At 52.3% G+C, this 19,707-nt stretch overlaps 1 protein-coding gene across 2 annotated transcripts in view; it reads left to right on the top strand.

Annotated features, from left to right (window-relative positions):
* The window catches only part of LOC310812369 (homeobox protein cut-like 1), a 57,051-nt gene that overhangs the window by 31,866 nt on the left and 5,478 nt on the right, over positions 1 to 19,707 (top strand). The window contains exons 9-22 of one of the 2 annotated variants that reach the window (XM_083680894.1): positions 4,707 to 4,755; positions 5,851 to 5,955; positions 6,310 to 6,498; positions 6,713 to 6,771; positions 7,293 to 7,338; positions 7,676 to 7,772; positions 10,026 to 10,850; positions 11,819 to 11,875; positions 13,051 to 13,152; positions 13,548 to 14,068; positions 14,351 to 14,492; positions 15,918 to 16,277; positions 16,477 to 16,665; positions 18,712 to 18,991. In XM_083680894.1, coding sequence (XP_083537020.1) covers positions 4,707 to 4,755; positions 5,851 to 5,955; positions 6,310 to 6,498; positions 6,713 to 6,771; positions 7,293 to 7,338; positions 7,676 to 7,772; positions 10,026 to 10,850; positions 11,819 to 11,875; positions 13,051 to 13,152; positions 13,548 to 14,068; positions 14,351 to 14,492; positions 15,918 to 16,277; positions 16,477 to 16,665; positions 18,712 to 18,991 — 3,021 coding nt within the window. The remainder of the gene's footprint in view (positions 1 to 4,706; positions 4,756 to 5,850; positions 5,956 to 6,309; positions 6,499 to 6,712; positions 6,772 to 7,292; positions 7,339 to 7,675; positions 7,773 to 10,025; positions 10,851 to 11,818; positions 11,876 to 13,050; positions 13,153 to 13,547; positions 14,069 to 14,350; positions 14,493 to 15,917; positions 16,278 to 16,476; positions 16,666 to 18,711; positions 18,992 to 19,707) is intronic. The other variant, XM_083680895.1, reaches the window with a different exon arrangement.

Below are 19,707 nucleotides of genomic sequence, written 5' to 3'. Positions count from 1 at the left end.
CCTCGTCTGGGTTAAAGGGGCAGTCCAGGCGACTCAGTGGCTCTGATTTCAGGCAGCAGCGATGTGGCATTTGGTGATGCTAATTTCATCTGCTTTAATCTGAATGTGAGTCAAATTATATATATATAATTCCTAGTGTTCACTGGACACAAGAACACACAGGCCGAATTAATTAGTCCCTTTTGGCCTCACTCCTGTCCTCCCTTTAGACTTTTCCACTCCTCTTTTCCCCACGGGCTTCCCTCAGGTGTCACTGAACAGGTGTTCAGAGTCACCACAGACCCCCACCCCCACCCCCAGGTCAGCTGATGACAGTACACAGTATGGATGAGATTGGACCGAGAACCCGTCCCCCCTCTTCCTCCTCTGGACCGGGCTCTGAGCCCCCCCCTCCCCTCCCCTCCTCCTCTGGACCGGGCTCTGAGACGTCCCCTCCCCCCCCCCCCCTCCTCGGGACCGGGCTCTGAGGTCCCCCTCCTCCTCCTCAGGACCGGGCTCTGAGGTCTCTCTCCCCCCCAAACCCCCCCCCCCCCCTGGGTCAGATACTTACTCTCTCCATTAGCACAGCTGTTGCATCGATCGCCCCTGACAACAGATCAATTCTGTTCTCCCTCTGAATCCTGTTCTCTCCTGCTCTGCCCTCACTCCCTCCTTACCTCCACCGGGCTGGCTCTCTGTGTGTGTGTGTGTGTGTGTGTGTGTCTCTGTGTGTCTCTGTGTGTATGTCTCTGTGTGTGTGTGTGTGTCTCTGTGTGTGTGTGTGTCTCTGTGTGTGTGTGTGTGGATGCGCATGCAGAATGCGGATGCTCGTGTGCATCACGTGTGGGTTCATATTTTTGCGTGGGTATTTCAAGTGTGTGTGTGTGTGATGGCAGACCTCTCATGCAGTGTGATGGCACTAAAGGATTGGTCTTCTGGTTTATTAGAGATCCCCTCACCCCCCCCCCCCCCCCCTCTGTTCTCTCCCCCCCCTCTCTGTTCCCTCACCTCCCTCCCCCCTCTCTGATTCCTCACCCCCCCCTCTGTTCTCTCCCCCCCCTCTCTGTTCCCTCACCTCCCTCCCCCCTCTCTGATTCCTCACCCCCCCCTCTGTTCTCTCCCCCCCCTCTGTGATTCCTCACCTCCCCCTCCCTCCCTGTTCCCTCACCTCCCCCTCCCTCTCTGATTCCTCACCTCCCCCCTCCCTCTCTGATTCCTCCCCCCCCTCTCTGTCCCCCCCCTCCGTTCCCTCACCCCCCCCCCCCCCCCCTTGATGTTCCCTCCCAGGCAAATCCTGTTACCTCCGTTACCACACACACACACACACACACACACACACACGTGCAGTGATCTGAAATTTTAATGCAATGCTTTGCTTGGCTGAGCAAAACATCAGAGTTTGGCAGAACATGGGTGAACTTAACCCTGTGTGTGCCTACTTTTTCGAGTACACACACACACACACACTTTTTACACACACACATCCTAGCTTACTTTCCATATTGGCCCGTAGGAGAACATTGCGTGACTAAAGCCTTTTCTCAATTGTTTGGAACACGACTCCTCTCCTCCTCTTCTCTCCTCCACACCTCCTCTCCTCCTCTCATCCTCTCCTCCATCCTCCTCACCTCTTCTCCTCTCCTCTCCACTCCTCCATCATCCTCACCTCCTCTCCTCCATCCTCCACCCTCCTCACCTCCTCTCCTCCATCCTCCTCACCTCCTCTCCTCCATCCTCCTCTCGCCTCCTCCTGAAAACGCAGCGGAGGAGAAGATCTAAGCTCCTCCCCTCTTCTCCTCCAACGCTTATTGAGGAGGAAGTGATGGGAGGAGAGGGGAGGAGAGAGGAGAGAGGAGGAGAGAGGAGTTATGTTCCTAACAGTTGAAAAAAAGGCTGATGTCTCCCTCTCCTCTCAATCTGGTAATATCCCTTGCACGCACACAGACACACACACACACACAAACAAACACACACACACACTCTCACATACTCTGTGTGTGTGTGTGTGTGTGTGTGTGTATGTGTGTGTGTGGGCAGGCGTAACTGGCACGGTGAGGGTCTGGTTGCTCATGTGTTTCCCGTTTCCCATTTTGTCTCTGTTAAAGATTTATGATCTATCGATCCACAAGCTCTGAGGACTGTGGCAGCACTGCTTAAGCGTGTGTGTGTGTGTGTGTGTGTGTGTGTGCGTGCGTGCGTGCGTGCGTGCGTGCGTCTGTGCGCGTGTATGTGCGTGCGGCTTGTGCTGACATCAAAATACCTGCTCCACCAGTAATACCTTTAAAAAAAATCAAAAGTCACAGCATACATTTTCCTCTGGTATTTTACCGCGTGTTCACAAGCTAAATCTAGCTAAATACTAAAGGTCGTGTTCTGTGGTGTGATTGGCCGTTCATGTTGAAGGACTTCTGTAAAGCCTACAGAAGACGACCCTCTACACTGCTAAAGTCTGCTAACAGGCCAACATGCATAGAGACAGCTCTGGGTGCAGAATGCACACACACACACACACACACACACACATTATCCACTCAGACCCCCTCAGCCCCTCTGACAGCCCTACGACTCAGTGGTGAAGAAACAATGGAAGAATATAAGAAGGGAAGGGAATGGAGGGATGAAAAGGAGAAGAGCACAAGGCAAACTGGCTGTTAAGGGGAGGAGGGAGGGAGAGAGAGAGGGAGAGAGGGAGAGAGAGAGCACAGTGGAGGAGGGAAACAAACGTCTTTGGGTCTTCATTGGAGCAATATCCTGCCGGCATCAGGATATGAAAGAGAAAGGGATGGGGCGGGCGGGAGAGAGGGAAGGAGAGAAGGAGGGAGGGAGAGAGAGAGAGAGAGAGAGAGAGAGAGAACGAACACCAGTCAGAGGAGCGCCAAAGAGCCAGGAAATGAGGGCACGGCCGTGTGTGAGTCTCAAAGGATTTACTGATGGATGTCACAGTGGACCGGGAGGCTTTCCTTTTAGAGAGAGAGAGAGAGAGAGAGGGAGAGAACAGGGAGGGAGAGAATCCTGCTGCCCCGCGCTGCCAGCTGTGTCTTAGTACTTGGTGAGACAAGTCCTCTCCAGCCCCCCCCTGTGGCTGCGTGTGTGTGTGTGTGTCTTGCCCCTCACCTGATTACCGTTCCCCCAATCAAACTCGGCAGCCCGGTTTGTCGGGACCCCTAACGACCTCCTGATTGCTCATTTAGAATGCCGCCTCCTCTCACCGAGCATGGATACGGTTGCTAGGGAACGTCATGCTTCTTTGTGACCTCCCCTCCTGTCCTATTTTCGATGATGTCACACACTGATTTAATATATACCTATCAGAAAACTCACGATGTGTTACATACAGCAGGGGGCGCTGGACAGGGTAAACAGCTGGTGTCATCAGTCAGAATACATCATGACCAACTGTACTCCTGTACACCTCCGGTGCTTTACACACTCCAGGGCCGACCCAAACCGCACAGCACCGGCTCGAACATTTCCCTTCACACGGTCCTTTCCAGCACCGATAATTGTGGTGGACGCTCAGAACCAGGCCAAGCCAGCCCGGTACGGCCCGGCCCGGCCCGGCTCGGCTCAGATCCTGCTAGTGTGGATCGGGTTCAGCGACCGACCGACCAACCGCACGAGAAGACAAATCCCCTCTCCTCTCCTCTGATCTGATTGGTCCTCCAGTCCTGCTCCCTTTTGTAATTCCGCCCCAAATCCAGACAAATCCCAAAAGGGTTATTTAAGACGACTTTGTGCGTCTGTACTTTTGATTAAAACACAGAACATTTTGGGCGGGCGGGCGGGCGGGCGGGCTCTGTGTGTGTGTGTGTGTGTGTGTGTGTGTGTGTGTGTGTGTGTGTGTGTGTGTGTGTGTGTGTGTGTATGTGTGTGTGTCCAAGCAGAAACACTGTGTGTTGAAAAGCGCCTTTGCGTTAGTGGTGCCCTGTGCTTTGGGTCGGGACTAAAAGCAGTCTGAGAGCAGGAGTGCGGTGCCCTGTGTTGATACCATAGATGCATTCCTCCATTAGGGAGCATTAAAGCGAGCGGCCAATAAAAGCCTTCGTCCCGGGGCTGGTGTGTGTGTGTGTGTGGGGCCTGCAGCACAGTGTTGACCTCCTGTCCCTGCTGTTGGTTTGCTACGGTGCTCAGACCAGACAGACACCGTGCTGGTCTACCACCACCATCATCATCACCACCATCATCATCATCATCACCACCACCATTGTCATCATCACCACCATCATCATCATCACCAGACCAGACCAGTGGTTGAATCGGCCTGCTGGCCACCATCACAGATAGAACAGATGAGCCCAGATTAGATTAAGATTAGTGTGTATTAAGACTCAGGACTCTATTAGTGTAATCCCTCTGTTTTAGTGTGGCTTGGATTTAGGGGCTTGCGTGCGCACACACACACACACACACACACACACACTCTCTCTCAAGCTGTTTGGGTTATTGGGTTCACAATCAAAGGATTAAGGTGAAATTGAGAGGGTTAAAAGGGCACGGGATGATGTATACTACACACACACACACACACACTCTCACACTCTCACAATGCACAAATGTACACTCCCAGGCATGCTGGCTGTATACTCACGGTACTGTACACTCTGTCATCAGCCCTCGTACAATAATACCCCGGTGTGTTTGAGTTTGGTTCCCATGTATTTTGTCCCGTGTCACTCTCCATCCCGCTGCGCCCACGGTAACAACACCTCTTCCTCTCTCCCAATCAGAGCCGACGAGATCGAGATGGTGATGACGGACCTGGACAGAGCCAATCAGGTGAGTCTCCGCCCTGCACACCGCCGACCGCCGTAGACGATAGGCTCAAACGTTCACGCTATCGTCCTCGCGTGGAAAACAGGACCGTAACAAGACCGTGAACGTGTGTTTCAGTCAGGACACGTACGTCTGTTGAACACGGTTAATGAGAAGGGTGATACGTTAGGTACGGCTCTGCTCTGATATAGAAGGGTGATACGTTAGGTACGGCTCTGCTCTGATATAGAAGGGTGATACGTTAGGTACGGCTCTGCTCTGATATAGCTCCCTGCCTGAAGTTAAACAACATAAAATAGAATATTAGAAGGCAGTAGAGGCTGGGGTGGAGGCTGGGGCGGTAGGTGGAGGCTGCGGTAGAGGTTGGGGCGGTAGGTGGAGGCTGGGGTATGGCTAGGGTGGAGGCTGGGGTAGAGGCTGGGGCGGCAGGTAGAGGCTGGGGTGGAGGCTGGGGCGGCAGGTAGAGGCTGGGGTGGAGGCTGGGGGCGGTGAGTGGGACGACCAACAAACTCGGCTCTTTGAAGCCTCGTCCCCTGAACACGTGATGTGTTTTGCGTACGTGAGATCAGCTGACCACCAGCTGCCCCTAACCCTTAAAGTCTCCTGCCTGAACCTACGTAAACTTCATATCTCGTTTGTTCCGAGGTCTTTTTTTTTTTTTTACATCCTCCGGTGACCTCACAGGGAAAAAAACAAAATGATGAGATGAGAGCTGAAATTACCCTCATTTCTCCCTGAGGATTAGTGAGGTCTGACTGATCAAACAAGGGATGCATCGTGGGGAGGAACGCCCCAGAGGTTTCCATAGTAATCTGATATTCATCTCCCTCGTTTATGCTCTCAGGGCAGCAGTGTCGATGTCAATGTTGTTAACGGTCATTATTGCCCCTATAAGATGACCTGTGGCCAGAGGGAGAGAGGGTTAGATGCATGAAACACACACACACACACACACACACACACACACACAACAACAACATCTGTCTGTGGCTGGAGGGAGAGACGGTTCGCTGCATGAAAAACACACACACACACACACACACTGTAGCTGAAGGTTCTAAACCGTGGAGACTGACCTCTACCCTCACCTCCTCCTAGCGAGCGGAAGCGGCCCAGCGGGAGGTGGACTCTCTGAGAGATCAGCTGACCTCCTCCAACCAATCCCTGCAGCTGGCCAGCCACGTCCAGACCGCCCCAGACATGGTACGCTGTTCCTGATTGGTTGATTGGTTGGTGGATTGATTGATTGAATGACATCAAACAAGAATTGATCTGCAGGAGCAGGCTGTGGAGATGGTGATGGACCGTTTCTTTGATTGATAGATCCATATATGTTAATCTGAATGTATCCATTTATTGTGGCTTGACTGGCTGGTTGACTAACTGACTGACTGACTGACCGACCGACCGTTTGACCGACCAATCGGCCGACAGGATCGGGGCCGTGGAGGTTTCAATCGGTCGGTTGAACTTTTGAGATCTGTGGGGAAATGAGCGGGCAAAGCGGGAGGCTGTGATTGGTCCACTGACTGGTTGATTGGCCTATGGGATGCGCAGGAGCAGGCGGGGGAGGCGGGGAGCCGATCCAGCCTGGAGGCGGAGCTGGGGGCCAAGGAGAGGGAGACGGCGCAGCTGGTGGAGGACGTGCAGAGGCTGCAGGCCAGCCTGTCCAAACTCCGCGAGACCTCCGGGAGCCACATCACCCAGCTGGAGCAGCAGCTCTCCACCAAGACGGACACGCTCAAGGTAGGCCCACGCATGCACGCACACACACACACGTGCCGCACGCATGCACACACACACACACACCAAGACACATATGTGCACACACACACACACACACACACACACACACACACACACACACACACACACACTCTTGTACACAAAATCGATATTTAATTGACTGAGATTGTGACTGAGATTGACTTGACTTGGTCCTGTCTTCTGTCCTCCTCAGCAACTGGAGGAGAAGCTGCAGGACCAGGCTGACTATGAGGAGGTGAAAAAGGAGCTGAGGTGAGTGTATGTGCGCGTGCGTGTGTATGTGTGTTCATGTGTGTGTGCGCGTGTGCGTGTGCGTGTGCGTGTGTGTGTGTGTGTGTGTGCATACTGGGTTGATCTATTTATCGGTGGCCTTTGAAGCCCTCTAACATCGTTACCAGGCATGCGTGTCTTGCCCTCAGATCTCAAACTCAATTACGTGGAGCGTCTGCGTGTGTGAATTCATCCTTTATTCGTGAAAGTACTTTAGATAATCAGACAGATAAGTTCTGCAGGGTTCAGATTGATAACCTCCCTCTCTTTCCCCCCACGGAAACACATTCCTCTGAGAAGGATTTCTTTCTTTTGTTTGTTTTTTTCCCCTCTCTGTCTCTCTCTTTCTCTCTCTTTCTCTCTCTCTCTCTCTCTCCCCTTTCTCCCCCTCTCCCTCTCTCCCCCTCTCTCTCTCTCTCTCTCTCTCTCTTTCTTTCTCTCTCTCTCTGTATCTCTCTCTCTCTCTCTGACCATGAGTTCATGCTGAGTTTGTGTCTCCACAGCATCCTCAAGTCCATGGAGATCGGCCCATCGGACGGTTTAGTGCAGGTAAACTCACTCACTGAACGGCCAGAAGTCACTCTTGTTTTTCTTTCTGGTTTTAACAACAACTTTCTGTTTTTGTGAAACACATTAGACTTGTCATTTGGTTTTCGCTCTCTTATCCTAATTTCTCTTAACCTCTCTCTCTCTCTTCATTTTACCTCTGTTTCTATATGTCAATCTCTACCTCAATCTATAATCTTATCCCTCCCTCTCTCACTTAACCTTTCTCTCTCTCTCCCTCTGTCGTCCCCCTCTATTCTCACTCTCTCTCTCTCTCTCCCTGTGTCTCCCTCTCCCCCTGTCTCTCCCTCTCTCCCTCTCCATTCCCCTCTTCTCTCAGGACTGCTCTAAGCCCCTGGAGGTGTTGTTGTTGGAGAAGAACCGGAGCATGCAGTCTGAGAGCGCTTCCATGCGCATCGCCAACACTGAGCTGAGCGGTGAGTCTCCCCTGGGGGCTAGGGGCCGGGGCTAGGGGCCAGGGCTAGGGACCAGGGCTAGGGATCAGGCTGGGGCCTATAGCCTGGGTTAGGAGCTAGGGACCAGGGCTAGGGACCAGGCTGGGGCCTATATAGCCTGGGTTAGGGGCTAGGGATCAGGCTGGGGCCTATAGCCTGGGTTAGGGGCTAGGGACTGGGGCTAGGTACCAGGCTGGGGCCTATAGCCTGGGTTAGGGGCTAGGGACCTGGGCTGGGTGGCTGGGGACCGAGGTTGTGGGCTATAGCCAGGGTCAGGGGCTATAACCTGGGTTAGGGGCTACAATCTGGGTTAAGGCCTGGGGTTTGGGTCCTCACAGCCATAGGATGGGCTCCACCAGGTAAAGATAAGGTCAGTCCCATAAATAGAACCGATGGTGACAAAATGAAATGAGACATTTGGGAAAGAGTGAATGAGACATTGAGTCTGCAGCTGATCTTGGACCGGAAGCATGTTGGTCTCAAGCAGGCCAGGACGGGATGGAACAGGTTTGGTTCGGACCGAAGCTTGTCTGGTGTGTCTTTCTTGTCTTTGCAACTCAGAACATAGAGACACACACACACACCACAGAGACACACACACACACACACACCACAGAGACACGCACACTTTCTCTGGCGTTCTCTCTCTCTCTCTCTCTCTCTCTGAGAATTATTTTCCCATCAATCTTTTTAAGGGTGTTTTTACCCGTTTTATTGTTTTTTTTCTGTTTGCTTTGCATAAGACTTTTATGTGAGGTTAACCGCCCCCCCGGCCCAGATGTGGGAGAAGGAACGGTTTAACTGCTGGTAGACTTGACGTTCGCTCTATACACAGTGTCTGGGAGGAGAGAAATGCTGGTTTGAGTGCTGTCTGCTGTCAGCCCTCACATGCCAGAAGGGGCTAGGACTGACCCTTGGGTCGCACCACGTCAGTCAGCCCATTGGTCGCTCATTATGATATGAATGTTTCTGTTTTATTCATTTATACTCTCATCATCCAGATATCACCTCTACATTCTGCTTTAAAAGACACGCTCTCTCTGGGTTCAACCCTCTGGAGCAGTTCACACAACAGGATATGCAGATACACAATACCAGAGGGTTGGTTTATTCAAATCCACAATACCCGAGGGTTGGTTATTCAAATCCACAATACCCGAGGGTTGGTTTATTCAAATCCACAATACCAGAGGGTTGGTTTATTCAGTGGAGTCTGCTGATGGGGTTCAGGTGGAGGGGTCTCCCTCTCAGGTGCGCAGGGGTTGTGTTTCTGGTTCTTCTGTCAGCGTTGTCCTTTAAACTCCTGCTTTCAGGTGTGTTTCGGATGAATTACTGTAGTCGATCAGCGAGGTTTCAAAACGGTCAATAATGAGGTCTGTTTCACGATACTCAAGGATTAGTTTAGTGTCGACAGAGCTGTGCAATATCACATTTTGGCAAATTGTTGATAATTTTAACCCCTTGATGTTTTTTTTTTTTTTTTTTTTTTTTTTAATACATTTTGTTGTTATATTATACATTATGTATTATGTTGCAATTCTCCTTGAGAAACAAGGACGTTTTTTTCCCTCATTTACCGTACAACCAAATGGAATGGAAGGATAGAACGACCTCTCACGACCTCTCATGACCTCTGGAGCTCAAGACTGTCAACCGAGACAAAGGAACAGCGCGTGCTGCTGTACACTTGAACCAATCAAACCCTCCTCTCCCACACGTGTCCAATCAGATCCACTCTTTACATGGTAGTCATGCAGCCACTCAACCAATGAGCTCCTGGTTATTCCAGTGACTGAACTCAATGTAGGGGAGGCAATGAGTAGAGTGACAGAGGGACTGGGCTGGACTCTGGCACCCCGACCCTGCCTGGGAGTGTGTGGTTGTGTGTGTGTCTGTGTGTGACTGGACCTCTGCCCTAAGAGAGACTGAGGCCTGGGCAGAGAGGAGTGAGGTTTAATGGCAGCCATTTTGAGCAGTGTGAGAGTACATGCATATGCTTCTTTTTTTTCTTCCAGGCTGTCGCTTACAAGAAAGGTACAAATCACAAATGCATGGGCATCTTGTCTAGAGGGGTTAAGCAAAAAAACAACAAAACAACAACTATTTGTTTAGAAGAAGAAGAAGAAAAAAAACTTTGATAAAATAAATAACTTTTTTTTCTTTTTTTTTTTTTTTTTCGGACCCCCTTTTTTTGTTGACTCCCCCATAATGCATTGTGTTTGACCTTTCTTGTAGGGTCAGCCAGGCGGAAAGGGAAAGTGGCGCCCATATCCACGAAGGAGACCGTGCCCTGCTCCTCCCCCCTCCCCCCATCTCGCCCGTCCTCCTCCTCCTCCTCCTCCTCCTCCTCCTCCTCCTCCTCCCAGTTCCCCCGGCCTCGGACCCCCACCGACCCCCCTAACGCCGCCACCACCAACGGGACCCACCCCTTCACCCCAACGGGCATCGGCCAGGACTTCTACAGCCCCCCTCCCTTCCCCCTGCTGGGGGGCAAGCTGGCCCTCAACCCCCTGCTGCAGCGCCAGCTCATGCAGACATTGTACTCCAAAGCCCTGCAGGACACCTCTGGCGGCGGTGGGGGTGGCGGCGGGGGTGGGCCTCTGCTGTTCGCCCCCTACACCCCCACCTCCACCCCGGGGCCTACCTCCGTGCCCGGCTCCGGCTCCGTCCCCCTCCCCCTCCCCGCCAGCCCCCACCAGCCCCCCCTCAGCCCGGACGTCACGGTGAACGGCAGCGCCCCCTCGCCCTCGCCCTCCCCCAGCCAATCAGAGGGGGCGGGAGGCGGCGGCGGCGGGGGGGGGTCGGAGGGCGAGGACATGGAGACATGTGAGATCGCGCGGCAGGTGAAGGAACAGCTGATCAAACACAACATCGGCCAGCGGGTGTTCGGCCACTACGTCCTGGGCCTGTCCCAAGGCTCCGTCAGCGAGATCCTGGCCCGGCCCAAACCCTGGAGCAAGCTGACGGTCCGAGGGAAGGAGCCCTTCCACAAGATGAGGCACTTCCTGGCGGACGAGCAGAACATCCTGGCGGTGCGCAGTATCCAGGGGCGACAGAGAGGTGGGTGGTCTTATCCCCCCCCCCCCCCCCCCCGTCTGATCTGACACTCTTTATTCTAGAATTAGCCATTTCAATGAGTGTGTGTGCGTGTGTGTGTGTGTGCGCACACGTGTTTCCTGATTTGTTTTTCCTCTGTGTTTTAAGCGTGTGTGTGTGTGTGTCTGCGTCTGTGTCTGCGTCTTTGACTGGCTTGTCGTTCTGAGCTTAGTTCAGGAAAAGCTTTCTTCTCACCTGACCGTGACCCCCCCTACACAGTGGCTGAGGTGATGGTACCCCTGATCCATACATGAACCTCTGACGGTAGTCAATTGACCTTGAGGCAAGGCAGCGGTACCGTTAACCCAGGTCAGACTAGACCTGGCACGGGCCCGCCTTTGGGCTTTGGACCCATCTGGGTCGAGCCGGGCCTCAAGTAGAATTCTCCAATTCTGCCGTCGTCTCATGGAGAGCGGTGTAGAAAGTCCCACCTCAGAGGGGTTAGGGGCGAGAGGAGAGCTTTATTGCGACATCGTCATTTAAAAAAATAAATAATAATTATCCCGTGCTGGGCAGATATAACAGACTCATTTCAAACTGTCCTGGTTTTGCACCCCCCCCCCCCCCCCGCCCCCTTCTTCCTCCTCCTCTTCCTCCCCCTCTTCCTCCTCCCATCGTGTTTGTGTTAGGTTACATGGAGGAGGCACCTTCACTGGTCCTAGGTTGTCATTGTTGTGTGTGTGCGGTGTGTGTGTGCGCGGTGTGTGTGTGCGCGTTGTGTGTGCGCGTTGTGTGTGTGTGTGTGGAGGTAGATGTTGTGTGAAAGATTGAAAACACAAAAGTAGAAAGGACCGTCCTGGTCCCGGTGTGCAGGCCAGGTTCAGCAGGCTCCCTCCACAGTTCACAGTCAGAACACAGAGAAGCCCCAAGATGGCGGCGGTGGTGAAGGGGAGTAACAGCCGGGTGTTTGTTGTTTGTTGTTATTTTGACAGACGTGTCACAGGACGCACCGAAGCGGAGAGCCACCTCCGAGGCTGCCTCGCGGACAGGTCGGTCCCACACACACACACACACACACAGACACACACTCACACACACACTCACACACACACTGCACATCGTTCTCTGGCACTGTGGTGTGTGTTGTGTGTGTCGTCTGTCGTGTGTGTAGTATGTCCGTGATGTTTGTTGTAGTGTGTGTGGGTGGGTGGAATGTGTCTGTGATGTGTGTCAAGTCTCAAATGTTTTGTGTGAGAGGCAGTAAAGACACACACACACACACAAACCAACAAACCAACAGCCCAACCCTCACCACTGTTACAACGACTGACGTCAGGCGAATGCCAGTGTGTGTAATTTACGGAGTTTATGAGCAGTCACAAAGTTTTAGTGGGGAATGTTAACTAACAGCCTGTGTGTGTGTCTGTGGTTGTGTGTGTATGTGTGTGTGTGGGACCAGTGAACCAGCAGCTTTAGCCTGCTACAAAGTGTGTTTGCCCATTTTTGGGCCTGGCAGAACCTGACTTGACAGCGTGTTCCTGTCATGGTGGTTGGAGTTTGGCTCCTGGTGTGTACAGAGTCGCCCTCAGAATGTCCCGAATGACTTTCACCTTAAACCTTGGTGCCTGTTGTCCCTCTGTTGGCCCTGTAGCTCCCACATTCAGCCCATTGGCCAGGGTGGAGTCTGCCTGTCTGCCTGTCTGTCTGTCTGTCCGTCTGTGTCCTGTCTGGCTGGCTGTCTGTCCTGACTGTGATTGCCTGTCTATCTGTGTCCTGTCTGTCCGTCTGTCTGTCTGTCTGTCCAATTGTGTCCTGTCTGTCTGTCCTGACTGTGACTGCCTGTCTATCTGTGTCCTGTCTGTCTGTATCCATCTGTGTCCTATTTGTCTGTCCTGACTGTGTCTGTCTGTCTATCTGTGTCCTCTCTGTCTGCCTGCCTCTCTGTCTGTGTCCTGTCTGCCTGTCTGCCTGTCTGTCTGTCTCTAGTCTGGTGTGATGGTTGTATTGTGCCTCCATAGTGTGACTAACTAGTGTGTCTGTGAGTATCGGTGTTGGTTGGTTGTTGTTGCCTGTGTCTGCCTGTTCACACGGTCCCCTTCACCAACAGCCTTCATCCCCCCTTCATCAACATCCTTTGCTCCAACAGTGATTTTTGCGGTTAAAATACCTTCTCACTTTCACTCGATAGTACGTATAATCTCTCTCGGTGTGTGTGTGTGTGTAGGTAACATCACCACCCGTATCCGCAGCCCAGAGAGCGGGTCAGACGAGACCATCCGGTCGATCCTGGAGCAGGCCAAGAGAGAGCTGCAGGTTCAGAAAGCAGGTGAGACCCTCTCTTCCCATCACTCCAACTCTCCCTCTCTCCATCTCTCCCTCTCTCTCTCTCTCCCTCTCTCCCTCTCTCCCTCTCTCCCTCTCTCCCTCTCTCCCTCTCTCTCTCTCTCCCTCTCTCCCTCTCTCCATCTCTCCCTCTCTCCCTCTCTCCCTCTCTCCCTCTCTCCCTCTCTCCCTCTCTCCCTCTCTCCCTCTCTCTCTCTCTCCCTCTCTCCATCTCTCCATCTCTCAGCTTCGCTCGCTGGTGGGTCGATAATCCACCTCGATCCACAGAATGGGTCAAAGTCTTTGATTAAATAATCCTCGACTCCCACAGACTTTTTTCCATTTGACTTCTCTCATTTCTCCCTCTCTGATCATCCCTCCTCTCATCTCTCCCCCCAGCGGACATACCCCATGCCCCTCCCTCTTGCGGGGGGCTGAAAGGGGGCGGGGCCGGAGGCGGTTCGGATGACGCCATTCGCTCCATCCTCGAGGAGGCCCGCCGCGAGATGGAAGCCCAGCAGGCCTCTCTGGAGCCCCTCCTCAAAGCCTCCTCTTCCTCCTCCTCCTCCTCCTCCTCCACCTCTTCCCAGAAGGACATGCTGCTCTCCGCCTACAACCCCGTCGCCCTCTGCCTGAAGAAGCCCCCCCCCTCCTCCTCCTCCTCCTCCTCCCCCTCTCCGCTCCTGAACTTCAGCCGCAGCGTGAAGCGGGAGGGGGGAAGGGGGGGGGCAGCGGGGCCCGACGGCCCAGCCGAGGGGGTGCCGTGGCTGGGCAGGAGCTCGGAGGTCTCGGCCCGGGCTGGAGGAGGCGGAGGTCACTGGAGGGACCAGTGGTGGGGCGGCATGCAGACAGACCCCAGCAGAACTCCGGCCACACAGGGTGGAGGAGAGGAGAACCACCCCCAGGAGGACTCTAAAGAGGTGAGGGAATCTCCAGGACCTCCACCGGGGCCTTGGCTGGCTTTAAAGGGACATGACGCTCAAAGTTTTGTCAGATTGCTTTCAGACGGCGACGGCTTGTGTCAGTATGAGTCCATGTCCCGAGTCATTGGTTCTGTACATCAAACCATATGCTTCGTCGTCACATGAACGGAAAATATTGGATCCGTGTCATTTTTTATTTTTTTTTAAATCTAATTTTCTAATGAGTGACTGACACTGTGTGTGTGTGTGTGTGTGTGTGTGTGTGTGTGTGTGTGTTAGGGCCTGTCTCAGGGGAGTGTGTGTGACGGACTGTCGAGACCCAAACCCTGGAGCAAGATGAACCAGAGAGGCCTGCGCATGCAGCTCTGGCTCAATGGGGACCTGGGGCACAACACACACTTCCTGTCTGCTCTGACCCAAGGTAAGGAACCTGTCTCACACACACACACACACAGCTTGTTCATTTTCACACTGGTTCCCTTTCAGCCAATTTTGTGAACTCAGTGGTTCGCCAACATTTAAACTCTGACCCCTCTAAAGCGAACCGTACCAAACTGAGACCGTTTTGGGAGGCGGTCTGAGCTGGTTCACTTTAGGGTTCACTTTCGGTTCTGTTTTCTGTGTGCAATGTGACCGCAAAGACCTCCCCAGTCCAGTCGTCATTGGAACCGCTCTGTCCAATCCCGGCATGACTCTCTTGGCCCCCTGTGCTTGCCGTACGTGTCACTTGCTCAATCAATGTGCAATTACCCAAGGTGCAAAGCAGCAGTGACCAGTGAGTTCCAAACCGGTCTGACACCTCATCATTGCTGAAACTGTTCATAAAAAATCACCTCTTAAAAATTTATCCCTTAAAGAGTTAAAGAGTTTAGTTATTAAAGGAGACCATATGTGAAAATACCCTTAGACACACACATACACACACACACACAATATAACGATAATTGTGTAGCCTAACCCATTTTTACAACTCGCTCTCAAGCACAAATTACAGTCAGCCGCTGTACAGAATGAGCTGAGCTGTAAATGAATGCATCTGCACTGCTGTCTCAGTAGCTACACACACACACACACCACACACACACACACACACACACACACACACACGCACGTTCAGTAATGCCCTGGGAGTGGGGCTGCTGTTCTTTTAGCCAGTGTGTAGCTGGGGGGGGGTGGGTGGGTGGGTGCGGGGGGGGTTGGGTGGTCATGTCAGGGACAGAGCGGGGTCCCAGGCAGGGCCAGATGTCAACCAGCAGGGGGTTTCTCTCTGGAGGCAGAGAGAGGATATGATCTAGCCTGACAGCTCCTCCATGGATGTTCTCCTCCAGCCTGCTTGCCTGCCTGCCTGCCTGCCTGCCTGCCTCCCTGCCTGCTACAGCAAGGGTGGGGGTGGGGGTGAGGGTGAGGGTGGGGTGGTGAGGGATCTGTTGGGTGTGGGGGACGGGTGTGGAGAAAACTCCCCTCAAGCCAGATACGACACTTCTTCCCTGGGCTCCCGATCAGCTCCCCGATCCATATTTAAAAAAAAATATATATATATTTGAAGCGTGAGAGGTTCTCCTCAGAAGTTAGCTTGTGCTAGCAGGCTAACGCTAACGCTAGCCCCCATCGCCGTTAGCGTTTTCGCCGCGATGTTTTCTCTTCGTTTAGGCGTCGAATCGTAACAACGGGCAAACGCCAGGTCAACTTGTGTAACGTGTGTGTGTATTACCGCGTGATGAGGCTTCTTTAAGTATTCCCGTACTTCAGATGATTGAGACATGCTCAGAGAGGGAGAGGTGTTTTCTACCCCTGCCAGCGTGCTCTTCCAGCTCTAACTTCCTGTCTTTTACCTCCCGTCCACCAGAGGACACTCCGAAGACCTCGGCCAGCTGCAGCCCCGTCCCTGACTCCCCTCTCAGCTCCTTGGAGGAGTCAGTCAACGCTCTGGGAGGAGGAGGAGGAGGAGGAGTTGGTGGAGGTGGAGGAGACCCTCTGACCCTCCAGGCCTCTTCTGTGGAGCCCCCATCAGGCGAGCCCTCGGGCGGGGAGCCCCAGCAGCTGGGCGCCCCCCTACCCCTACAGCTGCCCCTACCCCTGCCCCTGCCCCTGCCTCTGCCCCTGGCCTCGGGCCTCAACATCCAGGAGGTGGTGGCCGCGTCCTCGGAGCTGGACACCTACGTCATCACCAAGAAGGTCAAAGAGGTCCTGACCGACAATAATCTAGGTGAGATTTCGGTGTGGGTGTGTGTCTCTCTCTCTCTCTCCCCCCCTTCTCTCTCTCTCTCTGCCCCTCCTCCCTCTCTCTCTCTCTCTCTCTGTAAAGTAATTTCCCAAACTCATTCCCTCATCCAAATTACTGCCAGTGTCTCCAGCCTGACGTCACCCCCCCCCTTTCTCTGCCTCCCCCCCCTCCCGCTCCTCAGGTCAGCGTCTGTTTGGGGACAGTATCCTGGGCCTGACCCAGGGCTCCGTGTCTGACCTGCTGGCCAGGCCCAAGCCCTGGCACAAGCTCAGCCTGAAGGGCAGGGAGCCCTTCGTCCGCATGGAGCTGTGGCTCAAGGACCCGCGGAAGGTGGAGAAGCTCATGGACATGAAACGCCTGGAGAAGAAAGGTAAAGGTACACACACACACACACACACACACACACACACACACACTAACCCTAACCCTAACCCTGGAGAAGAAAGGTAAAGGTACATACACACACACACACACACACACACACACTAACCCCTAACCCTGGAGAAGAAAGGTAAAGGTACATACACACACACACACACACTAACCCTGGAGAAGAAAGGTAAAGGTACATACACACACACACAAACATACACGCTACTATGTGCAGTTGGAATGACTAACCCAGTCGTAGACACGAAAACACACACACAGTAGAAAATGGCTGCAAAAGACAGCGTCCACAGGCTTTTGATGCTCTCTGCACACACACACACACACACACACACACACACTAACACGCTGTCAGAACAGATCATGGACACAGACTCCACACGTTATTGGATGTGACAGCCACTGGCCCCCCAGGGACCTGCCTAAGTCATCATCGCTGGTCTTCATCATCATCATCATCATCAGTTAATATCATGCTTATCAATTAGTCAGACCTTTTCATTATCATTATTCTCCTCTCGCTCTCCTCCCCCTACTCTGTTTCTTCCCGGTGTCGTCCATCTTCCCTCTGTCCCCCAGTGTGTGTGTGTGTGTATGTGTGTATGTGTGTATGTGTGTATGTGTGTATGTGTGTATGTGTGTGTGTGTGTGTGTGTGTGTGTGGCTACTGCAAGTTGCCCTCTCTCTCTCTCTCTCTCTCTCTCTCTCTCTCTCTCTCTCTCTCTCTCTCTCTCTCTCTCTCTCTCTCTCTCTCTCTCTCTCTCCGAGTCGGGATCACGCCGCTCCTCCTTTCCCGAACACAATGTACACTTTGTTAGCGCAGTGTATTCTGGGTAGTGTAGTGTGTCCTGGGTGCAGGCTGGAAGTGACCTTTTTTGCGCCATAGGCACCAATCTATGGTCAGTTAACTGTCCCTGAAACCCTTAAAACCTTAAACCAATCAGAGGGGAAAACTCCATAATCCCATCCGTGGTTAGGGTCATTTTTTCCACCATGCTCTGGTTTCAGTCCAGTGACCTCTGCAAATTACCCAGAGAGCAGTGCGAGTAAACCTGGAGGGGGGGAGGGGGGAGAGGAGAGGAGAGGAGAGGAGAGGAGAGGAGAGGACACCACAAGCCAAGAGTTTGACCCCTGTGCTGTGATGCTATGGGGCAACACACACACACACACACACACACACACACACACACACGTATGTATTGTTCCCAGCGTGCATCGTTGAGACTAGAGAATGTCAGATGCATTGTAGATGTGTGTTCATCAGCCTCTGTGCCTCAGGAGGTCGGTGGTGGAACGTTAGGATGTTTCCTGGGAGCCGTTGCAGTGCAAATGTGAAACAACACCACCCCCTAGTGGTTGAGGTCCGGAAAAGGGAGAAGAGACATTCAAGAGGTTTAGGCAGTCAAATATTGAGGCTTTTATGGAACAGAATTCCGGGGGTCAAACCTTTCTTGGACGTCACAGGAAGGTGTAACTGACTTCTTCAGAGCAGAACACACAGTTTAATCTTTTGTCCTTTGTGCTCCGAAACCATCTGTTGTTTTGGGAGATAGGCCATGAATTCACAACAGGGTAGATGTATGCTTAGACTCATGACCCAGAGAAATGTTTCCAGGAGACCCAAGACACAATCACTACAGAGTCAGTGCAGAGTCACTACCAATCTTGCAGAGTCACTACCGATCTTCCGCCGTAGATTGAAGACCCATCTCTTCAGGCTACGTCTTAATGGTCCCTCCTAAAGACCTCTTCACCCCCACTACCCCCCTGTACATGTTTCTCTACTGTTAATAAATTAAAAAATTAAAAAATTATTTAAAAAATAGCATTGTGACTGCCAATGGCACCTGGTGTGAGCATTGATTACTTTATCTTATGATGACTGATGGATAGATGATTCACTTACTTAAACAAATGTATTTGTGGTAAGTCGCTTTGGATAAAGGCGTCTGCTAAATGCCATAAATGTAAATCAAGAGGGGTTCAAATGAATCCTTAACGTGTGTGTGTGTGTGTGTCTCCTCAGCCTACATGAAGAGGCGCCTCAGCTCCCTGAGTGACAACCATTCGGTGGCAGACGGTGGCCCGGCAGGGTCAGACTTCCTGCAGAGCTCCAGCCCCCAGCCTGGCCCCGGGCAGCAGCAGCATTTTAAGAAGGCTCGGGTGGTCCTGGGGCCCGAGGAGAAGGAGGCCCTGAAGCAGGCCTACCTCCAGAAGCCCTACCCCTCCCCCAAGACCATCGAGGAGCTGGCCTCCCACCTCAACCTCAAAACCAGCACCGTCATCAACTGGTTTCACAATCACAGGTCAGCTGCTCTGCTCGCTGGGTTAAATTTGTAAATTTGCAATTTGTAAAAAAAAAAAATATATATATATATTTTTTAAATATGTTTTTAGGGCATTTCTGCTTTATTGGGATAGAGACAGTAGAGATCGACAGGAAGGATGGGTGAGAGAGAGGAAGGATGACATGCAAGATAGGTCAAGGGTCGGAATCGAACCAGGAACCTTGCGATTACGTGGTATGCGCATTAGTGTGCTACGCCACTAAGCACCCCGTAATTTTTTACACATTGTACCTTTTTAAGGTTAGGTAACCAGTAGATCCTACTACTGTCTTATATATCGATTTAGAGGCAGTCCTCAAATGAAATGAAATTGTATTTGTCAAGTAGACAGTATACTAGATACAGTGCAATGAAATGCTTTAGGTCAAGCAACTCCTCAACAGTGCAACAATCAGCTGTCAACAATGCAATAATAAATATAGACAATAAACAAAAACATAAGGTGGTGTATTAATAGCAGCAGAAACTCCACAACAATGTTGGAAGTGTGAGTGTATATATACAGTACCAGTCAAAGGTTTGGACACAAACTTGCCAAGAGTGTGCAAAGCTGTCACCAAAGCAAAAGGTGGCTACTTTGAAGAATCTAAAATATAAAACATACCCTGGTTTGTTTAACACTTTTTTGTTCACTACATAATTCCATATGTGTTCCTTCATAGTTTTGATGTCTT

Source organism: Argentina silus (genome assembly GCF_951799395.1).
Source record: "Argentina silus genome assembly, chromosome: 11".
Lineage (NCBI taxonomy): Eukaryota > Metazoa > Chordata > Actinopteri > Argentiniformes > Argentinidae > Argentina > Argentina silus.
This window is presented reverse-complemented; position numbering and strand designations above follow the sequence as displayed.